A 10,817-nucleotide genomic window follows, 5' to 3' on the forward strand; every position below is an offset into this window, starting at 1 on the left:
ATATATATGGCCTTTATCCCTGACTGTTTGCCTTAGTGCCCCGCTGAGCGACTTATCTAAATTCGACTTCATTTGAGTCTATACGATCATTTTACAATACACAATATAAACATAACTTGTCCAGTTCGTCTCTTTTAGCGAAGATCAGCCCAAAATATCGAGTCTTCCGCTGGGTTATGTATACCTATAGAATTATTCGTTTTACGATGGAGCAAATAACCGTCATTGTTTTAAGCCGAAACGAGCAAGCGGCGGAAATGGACATTTCTTTTCTTGTTTAAGCACCTTTAGTCCGACAGGAACAAACTGAAGGAAGTAGCACCGAAATGAAAAATCACGGATAATCATATTGTGATGAGCTGTGTTCATTTCATTTTGATGCGGTATGACTGGTCAGAAATGTCATCATGAATAGCGTGCTATGTCTTCAGGTATCACAAATCAAAAACTAAACAAAGAAAACATGCATTCTAAAAACTTATTACCTATCTTTATAGAATTCGTGAAGAACTTGATACAGAGGTAGAAGTTTCCGGTCGGTTACTAAACCGGAAACTTTTACCTCTTTCTGCTGCTTTCAGCACGTAAACGGACAATTAACATATGGCTACGGATCAATCTGTATCAGGTGTGTAATTGTGGTGTGACCTTTCATGTGCGTACTAGAAAGCTACGAACATGCAACTAGACATAATTGCTATGCATGAGTGGTTCATAATCTGGGTTGCAGTAACCCAGTGGGGATATAGTGGGATATATATAAGTGACCTATATCTCAGCATTTTCAGTTGACTATAGAAACCAGCTCTTGGAAAAAAAAATGGCCTGAAGCCAACTTTTTTTGAAAACCAGAATTTGCTTCATAAGCGTGGACCGTCGGAGGGGTGGTTGTCTCACGTAAAGTTAACTGTACCACACGCTTCAATCGAAAGTAGCTAAAGAAAGTCGTTCCCCGTTACATATATACACTATTGCAGCTCTATCTATTTCTCAGCATCATAGCCCAAATTACGTTGTTCTCTAACGTTCTCATGATCATCTATTTACTTGCTATTATCGATTAAGAAAGCGTTTCATACTCCATGCTCGAAGCGTCTTCACTGTTGTCTTCTTCGGAGACTTTAAGTTTGTTTAGCATATCTAGCGGATCTACTCGCCAGAACGCTGAGCCTAACATCTGACAGGGTTCCATAGAGGAACGCATTTAAATTAACCTATATATTCACTCATTTGTAAAGTAAGATAGGTAGCGGTAACTAACACACAAAGTGTCGTCATCATGATTCGATAGACCGCTCAAGACTGCAGGCGACATTTGTTCTTCTCGAAGCTAGCCATGAGTCACCGTCGCGTCCTACTAGTATACAGTAGCAGCTTATGCAAACGTAAACGTTTTATGGCAAGCATCCGTCATTCATTGCAATTGATTCAGAGGTAACGGCGACGACAAACTAACGAAAAATCAGATGCGGCCGCGCATGTGAGTCTCTGATCATACAGCTGCTGTTCCTGCGTCGACGGAGGCTACCAATGCAGACGTTACTACGAGTAAAATGCTCATGCTATGAAGCCAGTGTGCCGTTCCACTTCACGTTGGTCCGTCTGCTGCTTATTCGTACTGGGACGCTAATGCTGCGGGAGCTCGTTCGTACAATTCCAGTCACTTCGACCAACTCCATTGGCAGCATACGCTGCCAGACGATCGTCGCGTGGGTTTGCGAGCCAAGGACAGCAGTGTAGGGTTGCTTGTATATAGCGTGTACAACAATGGATACATAGACGCAGCTTATACGGCCAACCGTTGAACATCAGAGCAGCGCGCGCACGGAGTTCTGATCGCGTTGGGACTGGGAATATGGCGCGCCGTAGAGCCACAACGATAACAATATTGCGACGCTTATTTACGGTGGCGATAGCAAAAATGACGACGAATCAAAGCATAATAATCGAAATCATAGTAGCGCTGAATACAACGGAAAAATAGGAGTTAGACATTTTCTCGTTGATTTGTTCGGTTATTGCAATATATATTGTTTTTTTCTTTTAGTAAAATTCGACAATTTTTGCGTCTGCACGAGATGTATATACATGCAAAGCGTTTATATTCAAGGATCCTATCAGAGTAGAATTTTCTCATCTTATGCGTAGAATAGTAAACATCTGCCAAAGATAAGATCAGTTTCGAGTAAGATTAAGCTATTTAGCCTACATAAGCCTCAATCAAACGTATACCAAACGCATCGCATCTTTCATTTCTCATAGTGTAACTATCTCATCTTTCGAATTCTTCCACTGGCGACTGCCGGGTATTGGCATAAGCTAAATGTCAGCTTCTATGATCAGTTATTAAGGTGACCTTGGCGTGTCGCTACCGGATCTGAGCTACCGACGCTGAATTAAATCATACCGGATATTAGAGCAGATACATGTGTTCGTACCAACGTCGGTTGTTCACTGGGAGGAATAAATGTAGAAGGCGGACCAACGGAAACAAAGGACGTAATAGGCCCATCCTGTGGACATTTCGGTCGTTCGACACCAAGTCCTACATATTCTGCTTTGCAAAGAGCCCCACAGAAAAAGTCCAAAAGCATAACGTCGCATGGGTGATACAGCCGTATTACGCGTGCTCCGCGGGAAATCATGGCTTCAGGACGCTTTTTTTTAAATATTTTTTATTTATTTAGGTGTTTTACATGCACAATAGTAGGTGGCACTATTTCGGTGAAACCTCGCACCCTGTAGATTATACTCATCTGGTTTGGATGACAGAAGGTCTTTTGGGATGTTTTATTAACAGCTAGGTTAACCACCAGTGAAACTTGTAAGATTTCATCAATAAAAAACCACCTAAGACAAATTGCAGATCAAATAATCATATGGTGCTAACTCTTACTAGGACCGGCTTTTTTTTTTACAAGTCCAGTTAGCTATGCGAATCAACTGAAAAAATTAATTTTCCTAGGGCAAAAATAACATCGTAGTCAAGCAACTTTTTGGTCCATGCAGCAAACGTACGATACTGTCCATGGTCTGTAAGCTTCAGGTACTCAATTAGCTGATGACTTTCACGCGGACACTTCGTGAACGCCTAGGACACTGAGTATCAGATACGAACACAGACTTCGCGCAAGAGTTGCAAATATAATGGGAAAAATGCAGTTTCCCTATCATGCAAACCGGAGACAACCAGTTTTGTATGAAAAAAGAGCAATAAATTCAGTCCTCTGACTTATGGCATTGATTGAACAGCAGAGCTCTACACCGGCTCTTGTGCCGGCGACCTAACTGTTAACTGATGAACGTAGGTAGGTTGATACATGACGCATAAAAGACTGCCAATTACAAATGATTTTATTACAGGTTGGTATATAATGGTAAGAAAATGGGCACGAACGACGCCACAGGTCATATGGATAAGAACCATAGTCAGTACAACTGTGACAGAATTAGATTTTTACTAGAATTACAGAAAAATAGTTAATAGACCAGTGAAAATGCCGTAGACCGAATGTATCCTATCAATTCCCTACACATACAGCATCGTATTACCTGAACATATTGTCCGATAGAAACGTTACTGAGTAATTTCCTTGTTATACTACAGGAGATGTACCTTAAGAATTAAATATTTCTCCCAGCATACGTCCGTTATCTTGCAGTCACTAAATTATTTCAGAGGCGTTCATTCACAATATTTTATAAGTACTAATATGATTGTCCGGCATGCAGAAGGCCTTGATGCAAGACTTTTTGTATAAAGTGTACATAGGATTTTTGCAGTTAAGTACTAAACATGCTACATAGATAGCCATCATCTTAAATCCTCCTCTACACAAAACTAACCTCGGATCGGAGTCTAAACACACTGACACGTAAACGGGTACACGCAGGTCAAAAGACAAATATGGCGTGCAGTGCACAGACAGACTTCGTCGCTAGGATAATAGAAAACACTTGTTAACTGTGAACCATGGTCGTAATTGACCAACAAAAGGATGCTTCCTGTCACGGTGCGTCTTTGACTCATGTTGTCTTAAAACTTAATTTACCTTTTCGTCACATTTCTTCCAGCACAATTTCATCCAGATTACGTAACGCTGTATAACAATGTGGAAAATTTTGTCTCGATTTAAATAAAGGGTAATGAGCTATATTACCTGCTCCTGTCGACTTTACGGATACATACAGATGTAGACTAACATCACAAAGGAGCTTAACGCTCATGTAATGGTTAGCGCTTGATGCAGCAACTGGACATGACAGACTCGATCCTGAAAACCTCCTTCGAGCGTTGAGAATAATATATGTGATATTGTCAAAGCTTCATTTGCTTGCATCGGTAAGGATCCTACCTACATCTTTATAGTACATATCTGTGCGGTAGGATCGGTTTTGTCCCATTAACTGGCTTTACGGATTAAGGTTCTACTTGATAAATGGCATTGTCGTTCACAGAAGGATTCAACGCAATGTTCGTAGGTGTGACCTAAACCTCCAACAATACTACCAGGTTATCAGTAAGCGATATATTATCGACAACCAACTGCAACGCTACATGATCTAGGCAAAGATACTTTTAAGAGAGAAGACTATACAAGAATTTAATATAAAGCTCAGTGAAGGTGAAGCTCATTGACAATTGGCATCACCTTCTGCCTTATCGTGGTTAAGTTCTATCGAATCTAAGAAAGTTAATCGAATATAAGTAGCTGCAGCATTGTACAAGCAATACGATGAAATTCACCAAAATTTTACACTGTAATATGAAAACGTTTTCCATGGACAGAAAGATAATCTTATAAAGCTGTAAAACATACTTGGAGACCGAAAAAAAAACGAAAAAAATGGGCTCAGTTCTGGACTCACATGCAAATGGACAACACACACTAGTTCCGTAATATCATGAAACATAAGTGAAAACTAATAGATCGAATAATTCTTAATGTATAACCGAATCTTGATAATCGTATTATTATCTAGCATGAATTCCGATGATTTGAATCTTTTTGACGTCAAACCCACGCAGCACGTTCTTCTAAGTAAGCGACTAAGTCGTTGCATTACAGAACAAATACTTATTTGAGAAAAACGCGATTTAAAAAGGCTTGTTTTGTTTGATTACAAATTTTAATCGTGACTCTTAAAGTAGATCTCCAGATTAATCCATGGAAGCAGGCTTTGTTTAATGGTAAAAAAGTCCGTCTGTATAAAAAGACTGGGACCTCTCATTGAGAATTATATACAGTTTTTTCAAACTTCGGTTTAGAAGTAATTCTCTTTTCCTCATTTACATATAGTGTAACGCTAATTTTAGAAGATAAGCAAAATATTTCAATTCTAATAAGGTATTTTAGACTTGATCAAACTTTTTGACGTTATATTATTGTGATGCTTATTATTTATGTTTTATTATTACGTATTTTTTTATAATTTTTATTATTATGTACTTTTTTCAAACTACAACCAGTAGCCCTCTGACGATGAAAAGGCTATACCTCCTGTCAGTCTTATTAATAATGAAACCAGAGAATTGGCTTTCACCAAGACACGCGATTACGTTAAAAAGGAATACAGCTTAGATTTATTTTTCAACTCTCTGTGCTTTCGCGACTGAATGCATTTTTCCAAAACATGTGTCTGCTTCACAGTATAAACAGATGGCGATGAAGTGGATTGCCCGGTACATAAATACGTAAACAAGAGGCAATTCGAACTGCTCTTTCTGCCAATCCGAGAAACCAATATAGTGAGCTGATTGAAGTTACTGATGTTTGGATCGGGGGCCTGTTCCTTCCCTGAATTCAAAACTAATGTGAGAATCCGGCAGTCAAACGCGGTAGTTATGCGCAGAAAAAGCCCTATCTCACACTGACTGGCAAAACTATCGAACTAAAAACACCGGCGATATGGCTATACTAAATTTTAGCGAAATCTGGCGTTAAGGCGCAAAAAGGTTTTACTTACAGGCGGTTACTGTAGCTAGAACGTTCGCCGATGTTATATACTTGACGGCCCTAAAAACAAATGCAGTAGTAAGTACTTCAAATGTTGTTTTATGCTTCGCTAGCTAACTCTTAAGCGCTTTTATATGCAATACATTTATGGTCATGCCCTAGACCAAAATCAACGAGTTTAATATATAAACAAATTAAGGTTATTGAACTTATATTGTTGTGTTATGAGTCGCTCAACAAAATTAGCTAGACTGTATTTGTAATTGAATTCAGCAAAAATTTACCATATTTGTTGTATATCACTCCGTATATATGCCGTTCCTTTACTTAATCACAGCTGTCATGAAACATGTACCATTGGCCGGGCGAAACAGACATGTATATATATATTCGACGTATTTCTATTCATCATATTCTTTCAGGAAGGTGTTGATAGCAATTTATAATGTCGCACGACGGAGACAAAGAGGTCGACTGTTCTAACGCCAGCCGTGGGGTTTGGCTAGTAAAGGTTGGCAGCAACTTTATGTGTACTTAAATTACTTAAAATTATTTCTTGCATAGAAAATATGTTTTAAGCGTTTTTATTGTGAAAAACGAAAGCATCAAAAAATGGTGCAGTTCCAAACGCAGTAATAATATTTAGTTTGAACAGGCACATAGACGTGGTCGAAGAAATGTCAACATAAAAAACAGCAAAAATATGCAAAATAGTGGTAAAAAAATAAATTAAAAACACTAACTTGGTTACTCATACTAGATTTAAAATGTGGGCGTCTTGCTCCCTCTGATCGTGCGCGCTGATTCTATAGCATTTATCCTTTTGGGGATATGATGAACTTGTGGGAGAACAAGTAGCTAAGGCTCTTTCCTTTATTTTACATCCAGGTTCCTAAATACATAGCCGAAAAATGGGAGAAAGCGACTCCAATGTCCGAGGCCGGCCGAATATCGATTTCGAAGCTGGCTACCGGCAAAACTGATATTTCGTTCCGTCTCTCAAACGTCACAGCTGACGAGAAGATTCCGAGTGAACACAAGTTCGTTATCTCCAATATCCAGTCCCAAACGCTAGCGGTATACTCGCAGCCGAAGGCAGTAAACGAAGACGGGGTGGAATGTGGCAGTGGCAAGATCTGTGTTGAGGGATCTGTCGTGCAAAAGGGTAAGGCAAGCTAATATTGTTATGTAAACTAAATTGCATAATAGCAAAACTCACCGACATGAATGTCTTTCTCATTAGTGTTTTTTTCTTAAACAATCTTTTTCTTAAAGTCAGGGCACTACGCAGAGAAAATTTTGACAGATCTGACATGAGAAATCCTAGAAAAACAACATTAACACCTGGCATCTTCATTAAACCTAAAACGTTGTTGTACCTAGGTTCGGACTAAAAGCATGATGTAGCTACAAGTGAACGGTGAGACAGATATTTGTTGTCTAAGCGCTACTTTAACATGGCAATAGATATGGGAGCAGGAGCTTATTTTGACGTTAAGATTCCACGTGATATATCCTATTAATGTAAGTACAAAAGAATCTAATTCGAACTGATAATAATGATAATGTAATGACATCAAAATAATGTTATGCTCAGGCGAATGTCGTCCAATTGGTAGCGATATCAATTATATGAATTTAAAACGACAGAAGATTCTGGACGCAGCTCAGCCCAAAAGAACTGTAATCGGCCTGGATCGTGCGGTTAACAGCTTCAAGCCGGTTGCTCGTCACAATTATCAGGTATCTTTTCACTCAAAGCTAGTAGGTCATATACTTTCAACAAACAGAGTGGCTCATAGTGACCGTTTAATGCCTTCTCTGTATTTTATATTAGAAGAAATCAGTTTACTTATTAATTGTTTACGAAATTATTTTATTATTACGTTTTCTGAAGAGCTAAGTCTCGATTTAATAAACGCTGTGTGTTCGCAGGTGGAGTACGAAGCTCGAAAGAAGACCGAAGGCAAAAAAGCACGTGGAGATCGTGATCAAGTTCTCGAGATGATCTTTGCTGCATTCGAAAAGCATCAATACTATAACATTAAAGTAAGACCACTAAATCATGATACGAAAAATAGGACGACAACAGCATGCAACCGTGACTGTCCCACATATTATATTTACGTGCCCTTTAGTAGATTTAACAACCTTCTGAGTTAATGAAGCAGATGTAGCTCCTCATGATGTAAATGCACGGGGAAGTATAAAAGATTAGTATAGGTCTTTTATGAGAATAACTGAAAGGAATATAGCGACTCCAAATAGACCTCGTATTTATTCAGTTGGACAGATGCGTTTAACATGTTTTTGTAGATTGATTATCTATTCAAACTCTTAAATCTGGTTATTTTTACATAAATTTTATTTTAATGCTTGCAGGATTTGGAACGTATCACGAAACAGCCTGCACCGTTCTTAAAGGAGCTGCTCAAAGAAGTGTGCAATTATAACGCCAAGAATCCGCACCGAAACTTGTGGGAACTCAAGCCCGAATACCGTCATTATAAGGTAGGTAGGCTATGATGAATTAGCATTTTTAGCAACATTTTAGCAAACATCCCAGCACTTTTTTAATGCTATGTGTAATTAATGTCATACTTTATATTACTCCATGATTGACTGTGGTAACCTTACCAAATCCAATTACCATGCTATAATAAGCAAAGTGATGATAGTCAAGGTCTGTGTAGTGTAAGGTGTAGTAAAATACGAGAGCGAAGGAAAAAATAACTTACATTCTGTACTGATAGCTGTGAATTATATCCATAACGCTTTAGCCAGTTTGACGCTTCCAAATAATATTTGTTTATATTCTATGTTTTTTTTCTGAACGCTATTTGTTGTATATTTTCATTGTTTGCCACTTTCTAGGAGGATGAAGAAAAGAAAAAGGACGGTTCTAAGGATTCGAAAGATTCGAAGGAAGCCAAAGCAAGCTCCTAAACGTTCGGTAGACGTATACACAAATCGGGTTGCCAACTAAGGATTTAATGAGTCGTTATGTGGCGATGTTTCCTGCTAAAATAAAGTTACTTCATTTACTAACGTTCATCAACCATCACAATCTGGTGTAGATAAAGCAGTCCCTGTTGAATTAGGTATCTGTAACAGCTATACCGATGATATATTGTGCATACAAACAATTAGTCAATTGTAAATTATATTGCATCTTTGGGACTCTAGGTCTCCTGCTGCCACGTCAGCTGCGCGCCTTCAAGACCATAAAGTTTGCCATGTGTGGCACGCACTATGGCCAGCAGGATATGTACAGACGTTATATTGGGTCATGCTACAATCACACAAAAAGTATGTCCAGAATATTTGGATCTAATCCTTATTAGGAGCATCATTTTTATAAGATCATGGTACCACTAAAATATGAAGTACTTTTGTTCAAGAATAATTTTCAGTGGAACGTTTATCGTATTTATATCGTTATAATCTTTACGATCTAGCAAATTCTTTACAATAGATGAATACAGGATGAAAGATTTTTTTTTAATCAAAAGCTACTTTGTTTATCAAAGTCACTCTATCCTAAAATAAATCAGTCTATCCGTCAATTAAGTATGTGTATCATTGTTCGGTTCAGTTACCACTCCCTCCGAATCAATGCAGTTCTCCAAGAGTGGGGCTACTTTTTGCCCTCATGTCGTAATAATTGGCTAGAAATCTGCTAGAACTGCTATAGATAAGCCCATGCCTGTACATTACCCTATAGTAATGTGTGTTGTGTCTGCATGTGATAAGCATATAACACGATACGTACATTTTAACGTGCGTAACTTTAGCAAGCCAGGCAATTGCCTGAGTCAAACGTTGAGTAGGTAGACAAAGCTTGTTTTATTTTTTCTTTCTTCATTACAGTTTAATTAATTTAACCTGGTATATCAATCGCAACGGACGTTGCCGAAACCAGTAACATTCTTCGGTGAAAGAGAGAGATACAGGATGTCAATGTGTAATTCAATAGTGTTCAAACCTAATAAAGGGTATATACTCTGCAAATATTAATTACTTACGGTTTATTATTTCTAATATTTTTGGCGATTTTCATTGTTTTAAAGATTAAAGAACAAAGGAAAAAAATGTCGCTGCTATGGTTTTTTTAATATTTAATAATAAGGTAACTGTCTCTGTTGCGTTGGTAATCACGGCACTCTTTTTACGTAACATTACGTAGCATATTAATAAACCAACCCATGAAATTTAAATAATATAATAATAGTAGTAAAAGTTTGCCTGTAAAGGTAAGGCATTTTTATAGCTTATTTGGTCCTTATCTCCTCGTTAGGTTTCTTGCCGCTCACTAGGTTTGCAAAAAACAGTCCATTCAATGAAAGCTAGTTTTATTAATCTGTTACTAGAGAATCCGGTAATGACACTATGCGCCTATACCAGGCTTAAATACCTTTAGAAAGCTGTGAGTGAAAAGTGGTCAAGTGTACTCCAAAAGAACTGAGTTAATAATGAAAAACATCTTCTAATCACGAAAATCAACAACCAGTGACGAAATTTCTGTTTCTCCAGAACTAACGCGCCGCACAATGATTTCATCGGACACTAGTGAATATATTAAATAATGAGATCTTAAGCGGAAGCATAGTATGGGAATGGTGTGGATGTTTGAAGAACGAAGATTGGAGTGTTAAAAATTAGTAAGGAAATGACCAGATGTCGGGATACGAAGGACGAGAACGCATTGCCGCAGGCAAGAAGCTCTTTTACGAAACGAGGGATTAAGGCCTTTGTCATCAGCTAAAATGGCAGTTCATATGTAACGTGTTGCAGGATTATAATTAAGATTCTGGCAACGCGTAAACTGAGTAGAAAATGGGTCTAAGGTTAATTTATTCC

The 10,817-nt window shown here is 38.1% G+C and overlaps 1 protein-coding gene across 4 annotated transcripts in view; it reads left to right on the forward strand.

Moving 5' to 3' along the window:
* The window catches only part of TfIIFbeta (transcription factor TFIIFbeta), a 26,582-nt gene extending 16,608 nt beyond the window's left edge, over positions 1-9,974 (forward strand). Inside the window, exons 2-10 of one of the 4 annotated variants that reach the window (XR_015320502.1) lie at positions 5,652-6,035; positions 6,380-6,468; positions 6,846-7,122; positions 7,555-7,700; positions 7,893-8,006; positions 8,340-8,468; positions 8,832-8,910; positions 9,144-9,266; positions 9,828-9,974. Coding sequence is in view for 2 of the 4 variants with exons in the window: in XM_086979424.1 (XP_086835550.1) it covers positions 6,403-6,468; positions 6,846-7,122; positions 7,555-7,700; positions 7,893-8,006; positions 8,340-8,468; positions 8,832-8,903 (804 nt within the window). In the remaining 2 variants the exon portion in view is untranslated. Of the gene's footprint in view, positions 1-5,651; positions 6,036-6,379; positions 6,469-6,845; positions 7,123-7,554; positions 7,701-7,892; positions 8,007-8,339; positions 8,469-8,831 lie in introns of all 4 variants that reach the window. The other 3 variants (XR_002670742.2, XM_086979424.1, XM_086979423.1) reach the window with 3 other exon arrangements.
* The last annotated feature ends 843 nt before the right edge of the window (positions 9,975-10,817 follow it).

The sequence above is a fragment of the Varroa destructor genome, unplaced genomic scaffold (assembly GCF_002443255.2).
Source record: "Varroa destructor unplaced genomic scaffold, Vdes_3.0 BEIS01000002.1, whole genome shotgun sequence".
Classification (NCBI taxonomy): Eukaryota; Metazoa; Arthropoda; class Arachnida; order Mesostigmata; family Varroidae; genus Varroa; species Varroa destructor.